Source organism: Alosa sapidissima, chromosome 10 (genome assembly GCF_018492685.1).
Source record: "Alosa sapidissima isolate fAloSap1 chromosome 10, fAloSap1.pri, whole genome shotgun sequence".
Taxonomy (NCBI): domain Eukaryota; kingdom Metazoa; phylum Chordata; class Actinopteri; order Clupeiformes; family Clupeidae; genus Alosa; species Alosa sapidissima.
In genome coordinates this window covers 36,993,946-37,019,352 of record NC_055966.1, presented here as the reverse complement: position 1 = coordinate 37,019,352, position 25,407 = coordinate 36,993,946, and the positions used below count along the sequence as shown (strand labels likewise).

General features: G+C 46.3%; 1 protein-coding gene across 1 annotated transcript in view; it reads right to left on the bottom strand.

Moving 5' to 3' along the window:
- Positions 1-6,991: 6,991 nt before the first annotated feature.
- Positions 6,992-25,407, bottom strand: part of LOC121721307 (opsin-5-like) — a 39,431-nt gene continuing 21,015 nt past the window's right edge. The window contains exons 4-8 of the mRNA XM_042108141.1: positions 8,997-9,135; positions 8,691-8,805; positions 8,463-8,543; positions 7,821-8,337; positions 6,992-7,577 (exon numbers count right to left, since the gene is read on the bottom strand). Coding sequence (XP_041964075.1) covers positions 7,252-7,577; positions 7,821-8,337; positions 8,463-8,543; positions 8,691-8,805; positions 8,997-9,135 — 1,178 coding nt within the window. The 3' untranslated portion in view covers positions 6,992-7,251. The remainder of the gene's footprint in view (positions 7,578-7,820; positions 8,338-8,462; positions 8,544-8,690; positions 8,806-8,996; positions 9,136-25,407) is intronic.

Genomic DNA, 25,407 nt, shown 5'->3' with positions numbered 1-25,407 from the left:
TGGGTATTTGGTATTTTATTTGGAAATACATTTTGATGTATTTGTGCCCATCCCTGGATGTAGGCTACCTGTAAGATTGTTTCTTTTTTATGCTGTTACTCTTAAGCATGTTTGGAAATAAGGGTGCTTACATCGTGGTATTTCAAGACATGAACATTATGAAACCACATATGTGGGTTATTTTAAACCATTCAAGAGGTCATGTCAGAAGCAGCATTTGTTTTTCCCCCTCTCTGCTCCCATCCATCTTCTCATAGACGACACCTCCTTCAGCAAGTGATCGCTGTACTGAACGTGTGGACATCTATGGGTGTTGTGGTTGCCAGTATGAGACAATGAAACAACAGAAGGGAAAGGGGGAAGTTTAGCTGGGAATTTACCCGCCAACAGAATGTAATGGAGGGAAATTCCATAGATATATGAAAGCTAGATGCTGCATTGGGCTCCAGAACATACGTAAATAGCACCGCCATCTTGGTGAGGCCAACGATCACTGGAGGCTAATGGAGAAACAGGTGTCTCTGATTGGAAATCAGATGGGTGTCTCTGATTGCTGGCAAGTGTTGCCCATAGACAGTAAGGTGTGTGCCCCCAAGTGTTGCCCATAGACAGTAAGGTGTTTGCCCCCAAGTGTTGCCCATAGACAGTAAGGTGTTTGCCCCCAGCAATATTGGGGCCGCATTCACGTATGCCACCAAGTAGAACTCGACAGACAATGCGGTATCTAGCTTTCTAATATCTATGGGACATTAGGTCTATATGCGCGATTAAGATATGTTCAGGCCAGTCAAGTTTCTTGGGTGGGCTTTATACGATGATGGACAGATGAGCAATAGTGAAGCATTCATCAATTTCACCTGAGTGCACTTGAGTTGATTTAGTTTACAATGAAATTGCTGCCACTGTTATAATTTATAGATATTGACAGTGAAATAACTTTAAAAGACAAACAGAAAACAGCCATTAAGGCATTTTTTGGACAGGGATTCAAGCTAGTTTTCAGGTAAGGTAGAAACATGCTCCATAATCAAATCCAAATTGCATGTTACCAGACTCAAGTGTGGCTACGCCAGGCTATAGAATGGGTGATTAGGGGGAATTCAGCAGATCTTGTGTTATTTGTTGTTTTTGCTGACTAATTTAGCAACCTAGCAAACTCATTCATGTCACCTAGCAAACTTTTCACTATTTGAATCAGTTAGCGCTCACTGGTGAAAAGAGGTGAAGAGAGTCATCTACAATATCCAGTAACAATTGGGAAGTTTCACTTACAAAAAGCACAGTCAACTGTATTTACATACACTGAAAGAAATATAATTTTAATATTTCCATCTCTGCTCATGAATTTGCACTCCATTTCCACAATTTTCACTTACTTACTTAGTTTGGGTGAACAAAGACAAGCCTGTCAGCAAATTTGAATTTGCTCTGCAAAATCCTGTCTGGAAAAGATCCCATTAATGCCATTTCCAAATCACCAGACCCAGGATCCATTCACAATCTAACCCTAACCCTAACCCCCCCCACACACACACACATCGCTACCCCCCCCCACACACACACACACACACACACACACATCTCTACCCCCCCCCCCCCACACACACACACACACCCATCGCTGGAGCAATGGGGCAAAGTGGCACAAGACCTGTCGCAAAATATCATGGAAACTGTCCACTGTCCAATGGCATTGCATTTGCAGAGTTGGTACACCCATCTTTTGCAGAGTTGGTACACCCATCTTTTTTGCAACAACTTTTTTTATTACTCCCTGACCATAATTCTCACTAGGGTTCCTAGTAGGTTTACAGTGGGTCCCGGTTAAGTTTGGACGGGTTCCTTCATGAATCACGCACCCCATTTTCTCAGAAGAAATGGCACAAACTGCAGTTGACACAAACAACCACAATGTGTCACTTGGGAGTTCTGCCATTACTATTTTTGATGCGACTTGACTTACTGCTTCCATGACGCAGCGGGGGCATGGGAACTTAAATTGATCACGGTAGTTTAAGCTTACACTTAAACAGACAAAACATTCTAATATGAAAATGTAGATGCAATTGTTGTAAAATGGTGCAGCTCCTTTAAGAAAGCACCGTGCGCAAGGATGGAGAGAGAGAGAAAGCGAGAGGGGATGTGTGTTAGAACTGAGGTGCGTGTGGAAAAAGTAGACGTGCTGTTGAGACTGGAGCGAGTCATATTCAAAATAATGCAAAAATAAATCCGCAGATAAAACCAATTATCCTCATTCATTGCAACATCAGCATGCTTGCCGACGCTGAAACGAAAAAGATATCAAGGCACCTTTTGCGTTTGAATGTAGCACAAAAAATGTTTAAACAGCTGGACAAATGATTTAGCTAATTGATTATAGCCTGTACACCAGCAATTGTTGAACATTTACCTGTACAAGTACATTGACAGTAGCCCAGCCTAACAGCATGTTGTAGGCCTAGGCCTACTGTAAAAATTTCACTTAAATTGCAACCGCAATATGCCTGCTTGCCAACTTTCAAACGACAACGAAAAATATCAAAGCAACAAGAGGGTTGAGTCTGAATGACAATGAGTTTTAGACACTGAGTTTTTGAAGTTAAGAAATATTTTTGTATAAAAAAAATGGTCATTCCTCAATCTCCTTCACTGACGCCTATGGAAAAGGCTTAATGCTCCAAAACAACACTCTAAAAAATGCTGGGTTATTTCTGCACCCAATTACTGGGTTGTGGCAGTTTGACCATTTATTGGGTTGTATTAGCCCATGCTGGGTTATTTCCCATAACCCAGCAACAGGTTTGTGGTTTGGAACTCAATCTCCAACAGATACATGGTATTCTACCCACTGCCTGGGTCACTAATTACCGGTAGCCTAAGTAATGGGTTAACTCACTGAGCATTTTAAGGTCAACATCTCAAGAGTAAAATAAAAATGTCAGGCACATTGTCACTGTTTTTTTTACTGAAAATTGCGAACTGCAACAAATTCTTTGAGAGTTAAATACCATAAGGAATGAGCATGTGTATGCAACTCCTGTGTCTACTAGTTGCAAAGAAATCGTTTTGGCTTTGTCTAGCTTTCATTTGGTGATTGCTGATAAAAAGACACTTTCAACAAGTTGTTGAACGTTCGCCCCTCAGTCTAGCTCTGCTTTATAGTGGGGTACGAATTGTATTTCCGTAGGATTTTTTTGCTAAAATTTATATTTTTGTTTTATTTGCTTTATTTGGGGTCCTACTGTTGAAAAATGACGGGGTGCAAATGTTCTGACCCCGGAGAAATGTTACCTCTGTCACAAGCTGCCTTGTTGCCTCATATCCTTCGTGCCAATTACATTGCCATGCGTGATAAATCCTACATTTCAAACTTTCCAGTTCTTCCTCAGATTGAAGAAAATGGTTGGACTTTCCAAGAAGGAGTTTATGTTCCTGTGACATGTCTTACACTCCCTGCACCTAGAGCTGTGATAGAGTTGACAAAATGTGTGTGCAAAACCCAGTGCAAAACACTCAGGTGCACTTGTCACAGACATGGAATTCCCTGTACTCCTTTTTGCAAATGCTTTGCTGGTGACTGTGAAAATGCGACCAAGCATACTACAAATGAGGATGATGCTGATGAATGATCGATTTATGTAGAAGTGTATTTCTAAGGTGTTTTATTTCCTGTTCATGTTTATGCAACTTTACATTAATAATTAGTTCATTTATCAATTAGTTCATCAATTAGTTCAGTACTTAGTTAATGTACACTGCCATTGCAGTAGAGCTACAGTACATTTTGTATTAGTTTTATTTCAAAGATGTTAAATGATTGATTGCTTTATTAGCTATTGTAAAGGAAAATATCAGATTGTTCACCAGATTAAAAAACACACAAAAAAACAACAAAAAAAAGTATCTAAACACATATCTGCTCACTGAGGCCTTTAGTCTCTAACTCTTTCTAAAGCCGCTATATCTAACAAAGTTATTATTATTATTATTATTATTATTATTATTATATAAATTACTCTTCAAGTTTATACTGTGTATTAACTTCTTGAGTGCACATAACTTAGAGTGTATATAATCAATTTGACCAAAAAATATAATAAAATACCCTAGAAAAGCCTAAACCACTACCAAAAAATGAGACATAACAACTTCTGATCACAATGAAACTGTCATAAATGGACTCAGCATCCTCAATAACCCCTAAATTGACACCAAGATTGTAAAAATGTGATCATTATTAGTAGATATATGTGTGCAGTCATTATCCTGGCCAAGGTGAGAAAGCGCCCCACAGAGGAGGGGCAAAACGGGGTCAGAAAATTTGCACCCCATCATTTTTCAACAGTAGGACCCCAAATAAAGCAGATAAAACAAAAAAATCAATTTTAGCAAAAACCATTATTTCATGACAATTCGTACCTATTCGTACTATTAACCCTCTGACAGCAATTTGAATTGCACTTGAACCGCACAGCATTGTGGGGCGATTTTTAACGTTCATCCCCTGCCTCCCATCCCTGACAAAGTTTTCACCTCCAGTAACTTCAACTATTACTTTTCTGCTTGTGTGAGCTGTCCAAACTCCGCCATCATCATATCCAAGGTAAGAATTACAGTACTTCTGCATATGCCAATTGAAAACGCATATTTATTATAAATATATTGGTTTCAAAATGTAATGTTAACCAAAACCGAACAAACTAAGTCATGTTTGAACTAGCTAGCAATTAGCTAACATTAGCGAGCTAAGAATCGCTAACGTTGACGGAGTTAATGTTAACTTTTCCAATAGCTAACTTCACGATTATGTTGAATATTTGGAATGGCAGTTAATATCATATCCAACAATACATCTGTGTAAGATGTCATTGTGAATGTAGTTTTAGTTTGAATTAAATATAAGGCGCAAGTAAGTTAACTGTTAGGTTATTTAAAGTGGCTCCATGCAGGCTAACATTAAAGGAGAATTCCGGTGTGATATTGACCTAAAGTGTATTGAAACATGATACCGAGTGTGAACGTATGTCTCATAGCCCATCTCGGCTTGTCCCCTGCACTCCAAAATCTGGCACTAGTTAGCCGATGCTACCAACAGCTTTTTCAATTGTGGTGCTTCGGCATCGGGCTAGCCATGCAAATAAATCACTGTTTTACACCCATTTACGAGGCTCAATGTATCTCCACACTTCATTGGTAGACTTCCGAGGGCCCTGACATTTAAAACGAGACATTGAGAACTTTGAAAAAGCACTGGTAGTTTACTTACAAGACGATTTATACAGACAGTATCTTCACGAAGTTTAGCGTTTGCAGCCATCTTGAATTTAGTCACGATAAGTCGAGCAACGAGTAAGAATGAACAGGTATGATAAGGGATCAGATTCCAAAAATAATTCCGTAAAAATGCATGGATTCCAGTTGCTGCTACTGGAAGCAACTGAATCCATGCATTTCCACGGAATTATTTTTGGAATCTGATCCCATATCATACCTGTTCGTTCGTACTCTCGCTCGACTTATCGTGACTAAATTCAAGATGACGTTGAACGGTAAAATTCCTTAAGGTACTGTCTGTATAATTCGTCTTGTAAATAAACTACCAGTGCTTTTTCAAAGTTCTCCATGTCTCATTTTAAATGTCAAGGCCCTCGGAAGTCTACCAATGAAGTATGGAGCTACTTTGAGCCTCGTAAATGGTGTAAAACAGTGATTTATTTGCATGGCTAGGCCGATGCCCGAGGCACCACAGCGAAACACTGTGTTGGTAGCATTGGCTAACTAGCGCCAGATTTCTGAGTGCAGGGGACAAGCCGAGGTGAGCTATGAGACATACGTTCACAGTCGGTATCATGTTTCAACACACTTTAGGTCAATATCACACCGGAATTCTCCTTTAACTGGGACCCACTGTATCTGACACTCTGGGTTGTGTTGTTGAGTGAGTAGCACTTTGCATGTTACCTTTTTTGGACACTACTCTAAGATCCCTGTCAGTAAAGCACATTTTTGAATGGGTGTTTTCGGAGCTCTTGTTAGACCAGGGGTGGGCAAACTGCGGCCCGCGGGCCGGATCCGGCCCGCCAAGCACTTTCATCCGGCCCGCCGAGCATTTCATTTAGTTATCAGGCTGCTCGCTTTTTTTTTCCTGCGATAGAGACGACATTGGTTAGCTCTACTGCAAACTGCTTTTCACTCTCCTTAGAGAACGTTTACAATGTCAATGTCAAAACATCATGTTAAATAGAGATAACATCATGTTAAACTAAGTTAACTCTTAGTTATCTCCTTTGCAGCAGATCTAACGTGAACATTATGCAATCCATTTAATTGGGAACGCGTCTGCACTCACGAGAGGGAGAGAGAGCCGCAGGTTCCAGCTGGCTTGTGATTGTTGATAATTGATATCTCCTTATAAGAAAGTTTTAAAAGGAAATCATGAAGGCAATAGTAGTTCCCACTACTGACCATTTAAAAACTGTGAGAGGGCACAGCCGTAGGTACAGCACTAGCCACAGCGGAGCAGGCAGAAGATCATTGAGAAATAAACGTGAATTAAAGCGACTGTCTTGAAGCGACAGTGCACAATTTATACGTTTGTTATACAGCATAAAATTAGCAGCATTTTTAAGCAATTAATATTTTAAAACAAATACTTTTCATAGTAAATTATAGGCTATAAATGTATTTAAAAAATATATTTTTTTATGCGTGTGGCGTGGGGGGGTTGTTGTGCGGCCCGCCGGCCAATTTTCGAAACCCAATGTGGCCCTTGAGCCAAAACGTTTGCCCACCCCTGTGTTAGACCATACACTTCCATGCTCACTTCAAATCCACAGGGGGCTGTTCCTGTTCCAGCTGGCATCCTATTTTCTGTGTTAGGCAGGCAACCCACAACCAGTAAGACGATTAAAGACCTGTGAAAGTGAGACTGATGATGCACAGAGGTGTGAATCAAACCAACCTTACAGTTATTTATAGCCAACACTGTATCTTTGAGAGGGCAGATGTTGATATTTGGGAACAAGGAGAAGAAAACATTACATGACTGATACCCTAGATCTCTGATAATTAATGAAGTGTTCACATACAAGCATATTTGTGTATAAAATCATCACCATCATCATCACCATCATCGTCGTCATCTTATTATTATTGCTGTCATCACCAGCACAGTTTTTTTACTATTCCTTTGCATTGCCATAAACTCAGTAGCATTCTCACTTCCTTTTTCAGAAGTGACTTGCTGCATCTTTAAGGTGCTTCTCCGTCCTGGCATGTTAGAACGCTGCTGGAGGTTGAGGCCTCCTGTTCTTTGGCCTGCTTCTTCCTTCTCTCCCTGGATCTCTCTCCCTCCAGGTTCATCTGAGTGTCCAAGGGAGAGAGGTCTGGCGAGAGCCTCTTCACCTTCCTGTTCCCACGCTTGTTTCCAGGCCACAAGACCCTGCGTCCTCTCCCTTCTTTCTCCTCTGTAAGGTCATCCCTTTCTTTCTTGACATGTCCCTTCTCTGAAGCCATTCTGAACGTGCTTCTGACTCTCCAGCTGAGCTGATGTGAGAGGCTGACGGAATTGTGTTTTCCTGTTAAAAATAAAGAGACTCAGAGAGAGACAGAGAGGGGAGAGAGGACGAAATGCCATGGAGACGGAGAGTGCAAAAGAGAGAGAAAGAGACAGATATGCAGCAATTCTCATTTGCATTAAATGTCAATGCTCAATTGACATTAACAGCAAGGGGCTGAGATTGTGATGGATTGAAGGGCAGAAGGTCATCATCATCACATGTGTGTGTGTGTGTGTGTGTGTGTGTGTGTGTGTGTGTTACCCTCAGATATGCTGGGGATTCTCACTGGCCTCCTCAGTCCCAGCATGTGGTAGACGTCTGCCCGGAACTCGCGGTTCATAATTTGGTAGATGAAGGGGTTCATCATGCAGTGGGCTTTGGCAAACATGGTGGGGATGAGCGTCAGCACCGGCGGCAGGCTGGACACCACCCGGGTCCCCTGCCTCCCCTGGGTGAGATTGGCGCCAGAACTGGGTCCCAACGCAGAGCCGAGGCCCGAGCGGGAGATGGGGTCCCCCACGGTAGTACCCTGAAGACCTGGGGTGCTGGTACCAGAGACTGGACCTCCTGTGCTGGTCCAGTTGAGAAGGGAAGAAAGGGTGGCCAGGCTGGTGGAGAGTCTAGTCTCGTTGCTCCCTCCACCCATCCCGTGCACCGTCATGCCCACGGGCACTGCCCACATCTCCTGCTCTTCCTTGGCGGTCAGGGCGGAGTAGAGCGACACCACGGCATAGGGAGTCCAGGCTATCAGGAAGCTGGAGCAGACTACAGCAGCGATCTGCGAATAATAGGGCAATGGAAAAAACATCAATCAAAAATCTAGCAGGAAGTTATTCTATACAGTTCATAGGAGTGACAAAAGAAAAAAGGTAGGAAGAAAGAATGAAAGCAAGTAGACGTCACTTTTGTAAGTTTCAGGTCTTTACTGCTGTGGGTCTTGTTTGTTGATGAAATGGATGCCAGAGCATGTCTTGAACGATAAACCTGCATGGGAAAAATCAAACAAATTGATAGCACCATTAACGCTCAAATGTTGACCATGAGTATGCCTGTTACATATAGAATATGTTAGTTAGACTCAATCACTAATCAAACGGGCACTAATGCCCACCACAACTATTGGCATCTCACCGTGTAAAAGATGGCCGAGTAGGAAGTGACGATGATTAAAGTGGGCACACAGAAACAGAGGGTGAGGATGAGGAAGATGTAGGCTCTGTCGTTAAGAGACAGCTTCATTCTCCACCTGCAAACAAACAGAGACAAGAGTCTAAGTCTAAGAAAGACCAAACCTGTGGCACCGATGGGGCTACAGCTACCGTGACAAGTGAATATGAAGAACAACAGGCATGAGAGGAAGAACAATCGCACTTAAGTTTTCCTGAAATGATTTCAATGAATTGAATCAAAACAAAAGTTTAGCAGCTGGCCCTCTACCAGTTAATGGTGCAGCTGGTGCCGAAGGGTTCGGGGCCGTAGCTGCCAAAGCCGACAGCAGGGAGAGACGCCCAGAATAGCGTGTAGAACCACACCATCAGCACCGCCACAGACGCGTGCCTCCGCTCAATCCACTGGCCTGAGAGGAAAACACACGTTACACAAGCAAGAAAGACACGACTGAAAACACACGTTACACAAGCAAGGAAGACACGACTGAAAACACACGTTACACAAGCAAGGAAGACACGACTGAAAACACACGACTGAAAACACACGTTACACAAGCAAGGAAGACACGACTGAAAACACACGTTACACAAGCAAGAAAGACACGACGGAAAACACACGACTGAAAACACACGTTACACAAGCAAGAAAGACACGACGGAAAACACACGTTACACAAGCAAGAAAGACACGACTGAAAACACACGTTACACAAGCAAGAAAGACACGACTGAAAACACACGTTACACAAGCAAGAAAGACACGACGGAAAACACACGTTACACAAGCAAGAAAGACACGACTGAAAACACACGTTACACAAGCAAGAAAGACAAGACTGAAAGTAAGAAGGGCAGAAAGAAAGGAAGACAATAAAATATTCTTCAGTCAGGACCGCTTTGTCAAGATAGTTTATTATTTTTATTTTGTTTCATTTGGAGGTATGGCTCGTTTCTGCCCTTCCATGTGGGTACCCTAAGCCTCCCATAGGGTGCAGAACCAGGCCTCAATGACAACAACTAGACTTTGATCAGATGTATGGGGTGGAGGTGGGTTTGCATAGAAAGTGGCAGGAGAAAGCACGCTAAGCAAAAAAGGCTCCCTGAACGATCTCCACAAATATATAAGACAAGTGATCAGCTGATCAATTATCTGGATAGTGAGTCAGTAGAGCAGTTAGCCGAGTTAGCCAAGTTAGCCGAGTTGCTGGGCGTGAATCCATGGCCTGACTGAACTAACGTTATGCTGCATTAAATCAAAATAACCGTATAAGAAATGCTGATCATGTGAAGTATCAGGACGTACAGTTGAGCTTTGGATAAATAGTTCCACAATGCCACACTGGCAAACAGAAATGATCATGATAGATAGATAGATAGATACTTTATTGATCCCCAAGGGGAAATTCAAGGTCTCAGTAGCATACAGACATCACACACACATTCACTAACAGCAGAAAAAAGTCATTAAAAGTATATCATATAAAAAAACACAACTAAGCAATAAGGACAGTAGAAGATAAAGAATATACTAAAATACAAATTATACTAAATAACACTTAATCTAAATCAAGTCTAAAAACAGTATCCACATAGTGGGTGATTAATCATGAGGCGCTTGCAATGACTGAGGCAGGGACTGAGCCTGTGATTCTCTGTGCATAGTAAGGTAAGGTGCTCTGTGTGAGTGAGTGTCATGGTGATGGTGCAAATTAATAAGTCCAACAGTGCAAGAATAAAGTCTAGAGACCAGCATAAAATAAATGTGGACATATAAGAGAGTAGTCAAGGTAATATAAAAAAAACTATAGAAAAGCTCCGGGCCCACGACCACTTTTGGCCAAATCTATCTTGATTGTTATATTTACCGATGCTAATTTGTACTGATTGCTGGGGGAAAATAATAATGAAAAATGTTAGGCCTACTAAAGATGCCACTGGTCCGTAGAGTGCGCTCACAATGGGAGTTGGTCTGTCATGCTGCAAATGAAACAGCCCGCACTCTCCCTCTCGCTACACTGTTGCGTTTTAAAAGCGAAACTGATGCCACAACCGGTCTGGGTTTGCCGAAGTAGCCTATCCTGCAGGCTGCATTTATTACAGAAAATCAGTGATATAGCATGTAGGTCTAGTCTACACTGTGCCTATTTAGAGACAGGAGCATAGGCTTAAGCTTGCCGCGACAACAGCAGTCACTATCAGGCGCGCCAGCAGGAATGAATGGTAAGCGCACCATCTACCCCTCCGCGCGCAACAAAACATTGAAAGGCTTAATAATATTTGTCCGTTTCCCGGTTTCGTTCGTGCATTGGTCACCTAAAAAGTAGCCTAGTACAAAATCCATATGCAATATACAACAACAAGCTTAGCTTAACATTGTGTGTTGATAACAGGCAACCATAGTAAAAGAAAGCAACAAGTAGCCTAGCCCACAACTTCTGTAATTGCTGCGTGCATTTGTTAGGCTATTGCTCAAACAAAAGGTGCATACATTAAAGTTGATTTTGACAATGTGTTTACAAATTTTAAAGAAAATACATAGGGGAAATTCTCTCTCGTTGAGTTGCCTGATGGTACGTACAGATACGGCCGTAGGCCTACACCTGCAGGCGCGCCTGATCACTACAGTTCGCATCATCGCAGGCCTAAGCTGGCCCGATGTACAGACTAAACAGTAGGCTAGGTCATCAGGACATAAACAAAATGCCTCAGCCTCTAATAAGCACAATATGAAGTGGACTAAATAAAAATATGATGTTGGGATAAACACCGACAGTATAAGGGCCCACTAAAGATCGTCGCACCCCCTATAGTGAACCATTAGCTCCACCCCTGGATAAGCGTCAGGGAGGATGGATGGTAGAGAGGCTATGAGGGACTGAAAAGGCCAGGTAAAAAAAGACGAAAAGTATTGGAGGAAAATGCTACCAAATGTGCCAAGCTTCCAGATTTGTTTTGAAGAGGACAGACATAAGTGGCAACTGGTAAAGAGAGATAGACATGACTATTAGCGGCGTAATTATTGGACTAGTAGGCTACTGGACGTTGTAGCGTTGTCAACCTATTCACAAGCAACATATTAAATTAATTCAAATATTAGCCTTTTTGTATAATCCAATATGGTGATTCATATGCTCTGCAAATATTATGCAAATGTTGACAACAAAACTCAAGCTTATCTGTGTATGCAGTAGCCTAGGCCTAAAACAAAAGTAGCCTCTGAGCAGCAGATCAGCCAGTCCCCCAATGAAAATGATGAGCCCGAAATTAGCTATGACTACAGGGACAAGTAATAGTTAACCATATGAATTAGAGTTATTTAATGTAAGAAAGAACAGTATATGACAGCAGTAGGCTACATGATCAACCTATATGCCTTGTTTGCTCAGAAGTGGGTGTAGTAAAGGAGCAAATCACCAAACAACAACATAGCTGACCCATGCAGAAAAAACATGTAAACTAATGTAATTATAGTTATATATAATATGCCTCTTAGTGGAATTGTGGGATACATTTCAAATGCTTTCAAATGCTTTATCTCTTCCTTCCTGTTTTTATTATCTTATCAACCTATCCTTGTGGAATAGGGGAATATTGGTAGGCTACTAATAACAACTACAGGATAGTAAGAGGCAGACATGTGGACTCGAGTCACATGACTTGGACTCGAGTCAGACTCGAGTCATTTCAGACTCGACTTGATAAAATTCGGCATGACTTGCGACTCGACTTGGACTTGAATACTATTCACTCGAGACTTGACTCGGACTTTGCCTCTTTAACTTGTAATGACTTGACAGGTCTCGAGTCAAAAAATGAATTTCCTGATCGTGGACCAGTCATCCCAGAGATGCTTTCACCTCGCAACGAAAAAAACAAAATACACATAGTGGACACAAACAGGCAGAGGACAGTGATCAGTGCTGCTGTTACCACCACGCATCACGCACTGTGTGTAGGGCACCAAGAGACAGAGGAAGGACCAATAATAAATAAATATTAGCTTTACTGCAAACTGATTTGCATTTTTGTTAGAGAACGTTTACAATGTCAAAATGTATCAACAGCATGTTACATAAGGATGATTCAACTTGAACGTACGTATGCTAGCGGCCTACTCCATTTAATTGAGAACGCGTCTCAGCGCGCACGAAAGGGAGCGAAACGTGGGCCTATGAAGGGAAATCATGAAGGAAACAAAGACGAGATTAGAGGAAATTGCGGATTTATCCGGTACTCACTACTGTTATAAACTGTGAGAGCCAAGGCACTTTGACAGGCTGCAAATGTACAAGAATATGAAGAGTTGTCTTTGCTTTTGTGTAATGGAACTGGTGAGTCTTGAAGTCTTCAATAATTCGTTTACATGAAGCACATGATATTATGCCGATTGAAACGCATCCCACGTAGCTAGGTGGCTACTGGCTATACCAGGCTCATAATTCACTTTTAATTGCAAACAGAAAATGTCTAGCAAGCATCATGTCATTACATGCTTTTATTTCCAAAGGAATGAAAGCTGTTTGTGCCAACTTAATATCATGCGTATCGTTGTTAATATTGTGCTATACATGTGGCTGTTACGACCCTGTGGGTCTTGTTTATTAGTTGTGTTTGTTACTTTTGTTGTGTGTTCTTCTAGGCAGATTGGCGCAGCTGAGGGGTGGTGTGAAACCCTATGACGTCAGGGTAGCCCGGCCCTTTAAAAGGGGGCTGACGTCATTGAGCTCTCTCGCTGGCTAGCTGTGGGGATCGTTCGTTGCCACCGTCGCTGCCGCACATCGCTGCCACTAGGGCCAGCCTCGGGCCTTGCCCGAGCAGCTTGCCGTCATCTCTCTCACTCCCTGGGGTGAGAGACCAGGAGTGAGCGCCTGGCCGCCGAGGCCTACTTTGTAGGCCGTGTTTTTCTTAATTTAGACATTTTTCCATACTGGTTTTTTTTGTATTAATAAATACACCATTTTCTTAAGTTTTGTGTCTGCCCGTTTTTTGTTATATCCCACAAGCCCTAGACCGGGATGTAACAAATGGGGGCTCTATCCGGTTTTTTTTGTTCCCAATTTAGCAACTTGGGCCTAAATTTCCCCCCCTCCAGTTTTTGTATCGCTTTAGTCGTGCCGTCGTATTGTTTTGGATGTGGTAACAGTTTTTTTTAGGAAGCGCGCTTGCGACCAAGAGGCTCTGGTGAGTTAGTGTTTTGATTATGTTTTTGATTTGGTGGTGGTTTTGTGAAGCAATCCCGGGGGGAGGTTCATTGCGAACCTCCAATTGGTAAGCTTCGAAGATAATTAGGTTTATTTTAGTTCAAGGGTATTAGGGTCCAGAGCTTCGCCCAGTCTGGGTTATTGGTTAGAGCGATGCTTTAGCGCAATTGGGCAGACTAACATTATATTTTTGTTTTTTGCTAAAGTTTGTTTTTTTCGCTTGTGTGCGTCTGGTGGCGACTTCTTAGTCAAGTGCCTTTGTTTAACTACAAAGCGCGTGTGTTTTTTTTCGTGGCATTAAGTGGCAAATGTTTGATCGTGGCTTTTGAGGTTTTTTTTCCTCTGCTCGGTGGCTGTTGGTCCGAGCATTCGTTTTTGGGTTAGAGGGGGTTGTCATGAGCTCTCTCTCTGCCTGGTAACACGTGCTGATTGAAGCCTGATGACCTCCACCTGTTCCTGCTCTGCTCTGCCTCACCCTCGTTACCTACCAGCTGCACTGCATTCACCACTCATCATGCCCTCTATATAAAGCCTTGCTTTTCAGTCCACACTTGTCAGATCGTCTGCAACCAGCACCAGTTACCTGCCTGTTTATTGAAAACGCCTCTGACTCTTTGCCTGTGATCCCGGACCCGCTCGACTACTTCTGTGTTCTCCAGCCCCGGTAATCTTGACCTGCCTTCCGTCCCTCTTCTACGAATACCGCCTAGTCCTTGACTGTACTGCTGCTTCGTTTCAATTGCTGTTGTGTGTGTGTTTCCCCCAGGACTTCCCGGATCATCCAGCTCCTGCCTTCGCTGTTCGGCTACTGGGGGAACACACACACGCAGACTCTTGGAACTCCTGTACCCCCCCCCGGAACCCCTGAAACCCCCAACCCTTAAATAAACTTTTGAACGTGACGCAATTGTGGTCCTCGTCCTGTTTGGTGTCTGACAGTACGATCTGACCAAACATGGACCCAGCGCACGGTCGAACCAGCATGGAAACCGACGAACCAGAACCACCCACCGCCATGCAACGCCTGGAAGAGACAGAGAGAGAGGTAAACCGCAACACTGCTGACATTGCCTCCCTACTTCAAGCCGGCTTGAGCCAGCGTCAGCAGTTCCAGCAGCAACAGCAACAACTTGCAATGATCATTCAACTTCTCACCAACCTTTCTCCTCTGCCTGCTCCCACCGGCCCAGCCCCAGCCAGCCTGCTCACCGGCCCAGCACCCGAGTCTCCTGCCCAGTCCACTGCTACCGTGGCTGCCGGAGCCCCAGAACCCAGGATCGGCAATCCAGAGCGGTTCAGCGGCGACCCAACCCAGGTACGGGCGTTCCTGACGAGCTGCCGTGTCCAGTTTACCCTGCAACCCAGGACTTTTGCCACTGAAGGGGCGAGGGTCGGTTACGTGATCACTCACCTGACGGGCCGAGCTCGACTCTGGGGAACGGCGGAGTTCGAGCGCCAGACCCCAGCATGTGCAACCTTCAACCTATTCGCAGAGGAGATGCTAAAGGTATTCGATTTGGAATCCACAATAGCCGAGGCATCTCGGATCCTGATGAGTATTCGCCAAGGCAGAAGGACTGTTGCGGATTACTCCATCGACTTTCGAACCGTGGCAAGTCGGAGCTCCTGGAACATGGAAGCATTGGTGGATGCTTTCCTCCACAGCCTGGCGGACTACATAAAGGACGAGCTGGTTTCCCATGATCAACCCCCCACTCTTGATGAAGCCATTGCTCTGGCTGTCCGCATCGACCGCAGGATCCAGGCCCGCCGTCATGAGAGAGGGCGCCAGAGTCCATCCACCAGCACACGGAGTGTCCCAACTGCCCTTCTGTCCGCACCTGCCACACCATCTAGCCAGCCGGACCAGTCTGAACCGATGGAGATCGGCCGCACCTCCCTAACCCCTGCAGAGCGCCAGCGACGCATCACCTCCAACTTGTGCCTGTACTGTGGTGGTGATGGTCATCGAGTCGCCACCTGTCCAGCAAAAGCCGGAGCTCACCAGATGTAGGAGGAATCCGGATGAGCTCAATGAACATTCAGCCCTCCATCAGCCGTAAACCCCTCATCCAAGTCTGTCTTCACCTGTCTGATTCCACCCACACCCTGGCAGCCCTGGTGGACTCTGGCGCAGAAGCAAACATTATTGACACAGGACTTGCTCGTCAGCTGGGCTTGGAAAGCCATCGCTTGTCCACTCCTGTTCCAGCCCGGGCCCTGGACGGTCACGCAATTGGCACAGTTACCAGCATCACAGCCCCCATATCAATGATGGTGTCAGGAAACCACCGAGAGACCATCCGCTTCCACCTGCTCAGCTCTCCAGGCCAACCCCTAATCCTGGGCTACCCTTGGCTCCGTCTCCACAATCCTCACCTCGATTGGGCCTCCGGAACTGTGAAAGAGTGGGGAAATGCCTGCCACCTGACCTGTTTGCGTGCTGCCTCGCTGCCCCCCGGCTCAGTACCCCCCAGCATTGCCCACGACATTTCTAATGTCCCTGAATGTTACCATGGCCTCCGAGAGGTGTTCAACAAGACCAAAGCCACATCTCTGCCCCCACACCGTCCGTACGACTGTGCCATTGATCTCCTCCCTGGGACTGCTCCACCCAAAGGTCACCTCTACTCACTATCCCCTCCTGAAAGAAAAACTATGGAGGATTACATCAGGGACTCCCTGGCAGCTGGACTCATCCGCCCGTCTTCCTCTCCTGCTGGTGCCGGGTTCTTCTTTGTGGGAAAGAAAGATGGTTCTCTTCGCCCCTGCATTGATTATCGAGGTCTGAATGATGTCACAGTGAAGAACCGGTACCCTCTGCCTTTACTCACCTCTGCTTTTGAATTGCTCCAGGGATCCACTATTTTCACCAAACTGGACCTTAGAAATGCTTACCACCTAGTGCGAGTAAGGGAGGGTGACGAGTGGAAGACAGCATTCAACACCCACACCGGCCATTATGAGTACCTGGTAATGCCATTTGGCCTCACCAACGCCCCAGCGGTATTCCAGGCGCTGGTGAATGATGTGCTGCGGGACATGCTGAATAAATTCGTCTTCGTGTACCTGGACGACATCTTAATTTTCTCCAGAACTCTGTCCGAACACACCCGTCATGTCCAGCTGGTTCTTCGACGGCTCCTGGAGAACTCTCTCTATGTCAAGGCGGAGAAATGCGAGTTCCATGCTCAGACTGTGTCATTCCTGGGATACATCGTCGCTGAAGGCAATATCCAGATGGACCCCGCAAAGGTCTCGGCAGTTACCTCCTGGCCAGTTCCGGGGAATAGGAAGAAGCTGCAGCAATTCCTCGGTTTTGCCAATTTCTACCGGAAATTCATCCGGAACTACAGCTCCGTCGCCGCTCCCCTCACAGCTCTGACCAGCATCAAACACCCCTTTTCCTGGACCCCAGAGGCCAACACAGCCTTTCATACCCTCAAGGCCCGGTTCACCACTGCCCCCATCCTCCAGATGCCGGATTCAGACCGGCAGTTCGTTGTCGAGGTGGATGCCTCAGACGTGGGAGTCGGGGCCATACTCTCTCAACGGGCAGAGGAGGACAACAAGTTGCACCCCTGTGCATTTTTCTCTCGCCGGCTTTCACCTGCAGAGCGCAATTATGATGTTGGAAACCGTGAGCTGTTGGCTGTCAAGCTTGCCCTGGAGGAGTGGCGTCACTGGCTGGAGGGGTCCACAGTTCCGTTCCTGGTCTGGACCGATCACAAAAACCTCGAATACATCCGCAATGCCAAACGTCTTAACCCCAGACAGTCCCGCTGGGCCTTGTTTTTCACCAGATTCAACTTCACCCTGTCATACCGCCCAGGTTCTCGGAACACCAAGCCGGACGCTCTCTCCCGTCAGTTTCATAAGGATGACGCCCCTTCCCAGGAACCTGCATCAATTCTGCCCGATCCCTGCGTCGTAGCTGCCCTGACCTGGGATATCGAGGAGGAAATTCAAGAGGCCCTCCGTGACCATCCCAGTCCCAGTGCATGCCCAGACGGTCGTCTCTTCGTCCCAGATAATTTGAGGTCCCGGGTCATACAGTGGGGACACAACTCCCGCCTTGCCTGCCACCCGGGCTCCGCCCACACCTGCCATCTCCTTGCCCAGCGCTTTTGGTGGTCGTCTTTGAGAAGGGATGTCCGAGAATTCGTCCGTGCCTGCCCCACCTGCAATCAGAACAAGTCCTCCACTCGGCCCCCCGCTGGTTTACTCCAGCCCTTGCCTGTGCCCACACGACCCTGGTCCCACGTCTCCTTGGACTTTGTAACTGGCCTCCCACCATCAGGTGGGATGACTGTCATTCTCACTGTGGTTGACCGGTTTAGCAAGATGGCACACTTCATTCCCCTCCCTAAACTGCCATCTGCCAGAGAGACTGCCCAGGCTGTTCTTGATCATGTCTTCCGTCTACACGGGCTGCCCAGGGATGTTGTCTCTGACCGAGGCCCGCAATTTACCTCTACATTCTGGAAGGAGTTCTGCCGTCTTCTAGGGGCCACAGTGAGTCTCACCTCTGGGTTCCACCCCCAGTCCAATGGTCAATCCGAGCGGGCAAACCAGGAGCTGGAGAAGGCGCTGCGGTGCATGGTTTCTCGCAAACCCCAGGCTTGGGCACAACAACTGATGTGGATAGAGTATGCTCACAACTCCCTCACCTGCTCTGCCACTGGTATGTCACCTTTCCAGTGTGTGTATGGCTACCAGCCCCCCCTGTTCCCCAGCCAGGAAGGAGATGTGTCCTGCCCGTCTGCCCTCGCCTATGCCCGCCGTTGCCGTCGTACCTGGTCACAAGCTCGTGCCACGCTACTCAAGTCAGCTGTCAGCTATGCCACTGGGGCTAACCGCCGAAGATCGCCGGCACCCGCCTACCGTGTTGGCCAGAAGGTGTGGCTGTCAGCCAAGGATCTCCCACTGCGGGTGGAATCGCGTAAACTGGCACCTCGATTCCTCGGCCCGTTCCCTATCCAGAGGGTCATCAGCCCAACCGCAGTCCGGCTCCAGTTGCCAACCTCCATGAGGGTGCACCCTACTTTCCATGTTTCGAAAGTCAAGCCGACGCATGAAAGCCCGCTGGTCCCCGTGCCGCTTCCTCCTCCTCCTCCTCGCCTCGTTGACGGTGGGCTGGTGTACACCGTTCGACGCCTGCTTCGGTCCAGACGGCGAGGTAGGGGCCTCCAGTATCTCGTCGACTGGGAGGGCTATGGACCTGAGGAGAGAACCTGGGTGCCAGCCAGTCGGATTGTGGACCGGACACTCATCGCCGACTTCCACCGTCTGCATCCTGATCAACCTGCAATCCGTAGGGGCCGCCCCAGAGGGGTCCCTAACCGTCCTGCCCGCCCGGCTTCCTGTCATGTGCCTGACCCTGACCCTGTCTCGGTACCTGTCCCGTCTTCTGTCCACGACCCTCCAGCTCCCTCCGAGGATGAGGATGTTCACTCGGACCGCTCGGAGGAATTCTAGCCCTCCACCGGCTCCCCTCCGCCCTCCCGACGTGGTGTCACTCTTGGGGACTTCTGGGGCCGTCCCTTAGGGGGGGGGTTCTGTCATGAGCTCTCTCTCTGCCTGGTAACACGTGCTGATTGAAGCCTGATGACCTCCACCTGTTCCTGCTCTGCTCTGCCTCACCCTCGTTACCTACCAGCTGCACTGCATTCACCACTCATCATGCCCTCTATATAAAGCCTTGCTTTTCAGTCCACACTTGTCAGATCGTCTGCAACCAGCACCAGTTACCTGCCTGTTTATTGAAAACGCCTCTGACTCTTTGCCTGTGATCCCGGACCCGCTCGACTACTTCTGTGTTCTCCAGCCCCGGTAATCTTGACCTGCCTTCCGTCCCTCTTCTACGAATACCGCCTAGTCCTTGACTGTACTGCTGCTTCGTTTCAATTGCTGTTGTGTGTGTGTTTCCCCCAGGACTTCCCGGATCATCCAGCTCCTGCCTTCGCTGTTCGGCTACTGGGGGAACACACACACGCAGACTCTTGGAACTCCTGTACCCCCCCCCGGAACCCCTGAAACCCCCAACCCTTAAATAAACTTTTGAACGTGACGCAATTGTGGTCCTCGTCCTGTTTGGTGTCTGACAGGGGTAGCCTAGAAATTAGATAAGCCTTTTTTGTGAACGACGGAAATTGGTCGTTCTTTGTTAAATTTGATTACCGCAGACTGAGTTAATTCGGCTATATTTTTTCGTCAGTGTTTGTCCCAATGTCTGCGGTTGAAGAATTTATTAAAAGTCCTTCCGAGGATCTTTTGTCGGCTTGCACTAAGGACCAATTAGAAAAAATTGCAGAGCATTTTTCAATCACACTTACTTCGGAGGACAAGAAGCGTAATTGCTCCTTAAAGCTGTGAGTTTAGGTTTAGTTGTTAAAAATATTCTGCCTGCTAGAGAAGGTATAGTTTCTCCTGTGTTGTCATCTGCGAGCAATGCTTCTGATCGGGAACTGAAAATTAGAGAGTACTCCTTTGAAGAGCGCAAATTACAGTTAGAAGCGGCACGCATACGTGCTGAAAGGGAAAATCGGGTGGTTAAAGAGAAGGAATTGGATAAAGAACTTGAAATTAAGAAATTAGAGATTCAGCACGAGCTTGATTTAAAAAGGTTAGAGCACGAAGCGGCTGAGAATGAGCGTCAGCGCGAACACGAACGCGATGAGCGTAACTTTCTTCTAAAAAAACTTGAGCTGGAATTGGAGGATAAGAGACTTACCATCGCTCAGCCAGTTCCTTCAGTTCCCTCTCGAGATTTAAGTCACTCTCCTGTTCACTCCCCTGTTCATTCTCCTGTTCGTCCTTCTGCTTTAGGCCTAGGCCTATTGTCGGCTCATGTGGGATCGGGTTCTGCTGCTCCGATGGGCGAGATTGACACCGCGCCTTTACTCTCGGCTCCTCTGAATACGTCAGATGCGTCTGATGTACATGCTCCTGCACCAGCTCCTATAAGACATCCCGATTATGTCCTTCCATTTGCTCCTGGTTTTCCTTTGCCATTGCCTCCAGCTCAACCTTTTGATGTGAGTCGCAACACTCGAATGATTCCGCCTTTTAATGAACGTGAAGTGGAGAAATATTTCACGCATTTTGAAAGGGTTGCTATTACATTGAAATGGCCGGCTGAAGTCTGGACGTTGTTGTTGCAAACGGTCTTGACTGGCAAGGCACAGTCTGTGTATTCTGCCCTTACAGTGCAACAAAGTTCGAGTTATGATACTGTGAAAGCGGCAATTTTAAATGCGTATGAGTTAGTCCCTGAAGCATATCGTCAGAGATTTCGTGGCCTTCGCAAGTCCGACAGGCTTACGTTTGTGGAATTTGCGCGAGAGAAAGAGAATGCATTTGATAGGTGGTGCACTTCACAACGTGCACACACCAGAGAACATCTTCGTCAAGTAATCTTGCTAGAAGAATTTAAAAGCTGCATTCCAGACTCCGTAGCGATGTATATAAATGACCAAAAGGTAACAACATTGGCGCAAGCTGCTGTCTGTGCAGACGAATTTGTTCTCACGCACAAAACCTCTTTCAATTCCTCCTCTTCTCGGCGTGACACAGCTCAGCCTCCCAGTTCGCAGCAGAGCTGGAGAAATTCCAAGTCTGACAGTCCACCGCAGAAGATTGAGTCGCGGGAATGTTTTTATTGCCACGAACTTGGTCATCGTATTGCAGCATGTCCTGTTTTGAAAATGAAGAATTCGAAACCCCCTCCGAAGCAAAGATATTCGAAAGGTTCCGGTTTTGTCCGTCCTTTAGTTAAGTCAAATTCGAAAATCGATCCAGTTTATGAGCCGTTTGTTTCTGTAGGCATGGTCTCATTTACGGGGTGTGAGCAAGATAATATTCCTGTTCAAATGCTAAGAGATACAGGCTCCGCTCAGAGTTTCATACTGGCTTCTACATTATCATTTTCTGATGAAAGTTATTGCGGTTATGACGTACTAGTGCAGGGAATTGACATGGGAATTTTGAAGGTTCCATTACACACTGTCCATATTAAAAGTGAGTTAATTTCTGGTTTTGTCAAAGTAGCTGTTTGTTCCCAGTTGCCCATGGATAGCATCCATCTCCTGATCGGAAACGAACTTGCACATGAAAAAGTAATTCCTCTTCCTGAAGTCGTTTCGAACCCGTCTGAGTATACTGATGTAGATCCTAGCCTATCTGAAGTCTTTCCAGTGTGTGTAGTGACTCGTGCTCAGGCACGTAAGTCCAGCTCTGCCGATTTATCGGATTCATTTATGTCATTTGACAATCCAGTTGTGTCTTCTCCCGAATCTTCGGATTCTGCACGTCGGTCGCTGTCCACGTCAGAGGGTGCTGAAATTCCAAAATCACCTCGTTCCCTGTCCACTTCCGGAGGTGCTGAAATTTCGAAATCTTTTCTGTCTCTGCCTGTTGACAGGGAGCTGCTCTGTCGTGAACAAAGAAAAGATCCGTCTTTAGCTAAGTGCCGTGCTACAGCTGCAGAAAAGAAAAAAATAGCGAAGAAATCAGTGGCATATTATTGGGAAGATGGCTTGCTAATGAGGAAGTGGATTCCCTCTCAGAGTGAGGATTTGGGTTGGAATACTGCTTATCAGGTGGTTGTTCCTGCTAAATTTCGGCTGCACGTGTTAACACTGGGGCATGACCATGATCTTGCAGGTCATTTAGGGATCAAGAAAAGTTACCATCGTATCCTGCGTTATTTTTTTTGGCCTGGCCTAAAGTCTGACGTAGTGAGACACTGTCGTTCGTGCCACCGCTGCCAAATAGCAGGGAAACCAAATCAGGCTATTCCACCCGCTCCACTTCACCCGATTCCAGTCATTAGTGAACCATTTGAACGGATCATTTTAGATTGTGTAGGACCCTTGCCTAAGTCAAAATCTGGGCATCGGTTCCTGTTGACCATTATGTGTGCCGCTACTCGTTACCCAGAGGCTATTCCGTTGCGCTCACTTAAGGCGAAGCCAGTTGTGAAAGCACTTATTCGTTTTTTCTCGACCTTTGGGCTGCCAAAAGTTGTTCAAACAGATCAGGGATCCAATTTTCTGTCTCGCTTGTTCAAGCAGGTGTTACAGGAGTTGTCCATCAAGCATGTGATATCCAGTGCATACCATCCAGAGTCACAAGGGGCTCTGGAGCGGTTCCATCAAACCCTGAAGTCTATGTTGCGCACATACTGTTACAATTCTGCAAAACAGTGGGATGACGGCCTCCCATTGTTGTTGTTTGCTGTGCGTGAAACAACTCAGGAGTCACTAGGTTTTAGTCCCGCTGACCTGATCTTTGGACACACTGTTCGAGGTCCGTTAAAATTGTTGCGTGAACAGCTGGGGTGTGAGACCACTGCTCACAAACAAACTAACATCCTGGAGTACGTCAGCTCTTTTCGTGAGCGTTTACATAGTGCTTGTGCATGTGCTCAAAAAGCTTTGTCTTCAGCTCAGTCAAAGATGAAGACTCGTTATGACCGTAAGTCTGTGCACCGGTCCTTCCAGGCTGGCGACAAAGTTTTACTATTTCTGCCAGTGGCTGGCTCCGCTCTACAGGCTAAGTTCTCAGGGCCTTACCAAGTAGAGTCCAAACTTAGTGAGACTGATTATGTTATTTGCACGCCTGAGAGAAGGCGAAAAACTCGTGTATGCCACATTAATATGTTGAAGCCGTACATTGCTAGAGAGTCTGAGACAGAGGTGGACGAGTGTCCTGTGTCTGTGGGTTTTGTGGTTCCTGTGGTCTCCTCCTATTCCCCAGAGGAGGATGGCATAACTTTTCGTGATGTCCCTGTGTCTTCTCCTAGGCTTCAGAATTCTGAGATTTTAAAAGATTTGAATGACTTTCTCGCTCATTTGTCAGATACACGCGCTAAGGATATTCAGCTGCTGATACAATCAGTTCCAGGTTTATTCTCAGATATCCCTTCGCAGACTAATGTCCTTAGTCATGACATTGATGTGGGTGACCATTCCCCTATCAAGCAACACGCATATCGCGTGAATCCGACAAAGAGAGCCATTATGACTTCTGAAGTCCAATATCTCGTTGATCATGGGTTTGCTGAACCTAGCTCGAGCTCTTGGAGTTCCCCGTGTATCTTAATTCCAAAACCCGATGGAACATTTCGTTTCTGTACTGATTACAGAAAAGTGAATGCAGTGACCAAGCCAGACTCCTTTCCTCTGCCACGCATGGAAGACTGTGTGGATAGAGTTGGCTCAGCACGCTTTGTCACCAAGCTTGACCTGCTAAAGGGATATTGGCAGGTTCCCTTGACATCTCGTGCTGCAGAAATCTCTGCATTTGTTACCCCAGACTGCTTTATGCAGTATTCAGTCATGGCATTTGGACTCCGCAATGCGCCTGCTAGTTTCCAACGCCTGATGGGTATCGTCTTAGCGGGCGTACAGAATTGTGAGGTGTACTTGGATGATATAGTGCTACATTCGTTCTCTTGGCCCAGTCACCTTGAGCTTATCCACACTGTGTTTCATCGTCTGCAGGATGCCTCTCTGACCTTGAACTTGGCCAAGTGCGAGTTTGGTAAGGCTACTGTGACCTACTTGGGCAAACAAGTAGGCCAAGGTCAGGTACGTCCTGTAGAGGCCAAGATTCAGGCCATTGTTGAGTTTCCGATTCCCAAGACTAAGCGTGAGGTGCGCCGTTTTTTAGGGATGGCCGGCTATTACCGTAGCTTTTGTAGAAATTTTTCTGATGTTGTGTTGCCTCTTACAAACTTACTTCGTACCACTGCTGAGTTTGTATGGTCTGCGGATTGTCAAGCTGCCTTTCAAAATGCTAAGACTTTGCTGTGCAGCTCTCCGGTGCTTGCAGCTCCACAATTTGAATTGCCGTTTAAGCTTGAAGTTGATGCTAGTGGAACAGGAGCGGGTGCTGTGCTCCTTCAAGAGGGATCAGATGGACTTGATCACCCTATCTGCTACTTCTCTAAAAAGTTCTTAAAACACCAACTGAACTATAGTACCATCGAGAAGGAGGCACTAGCCCTGTTGTTGGCACTTCAACACTTCGAGGTATACATCGGCTGTACCGCAGCACCTGTAGTTGTACATACAGATCATAATCCCTTGATTTTTCTCTCCAGGATGAAAAACACCAACCAGCGCATTATGCGTTGGTCACTCTACTTGCAGGGCTTCAACCTGGAGATAAGGTATAAGAAGGGGTGTGAAAACATTTTGGCTGACACATTGTCACGCACTTATCAGTGAGTCCACATTAGCTTAGATTTAATCCATATTAGATATGGATTTTTGGTGGTGGGGGTGTTACGACCCTGTGGGTCTTGTTTATTAGTTGTGTTTGTTACTTTTGTTGTGTGTTCTTCTAGGCAGATTGGCGCAGCTGAGGGGTGGTGTGAAACCCTATGACGTCAGGGTAGCCCGGCCCTTTAAAAGGGGGCTGACGTCATTGAGCTCTCTCGCTGGCTAGCTGTGGGGATCGTTCGTTGCCACC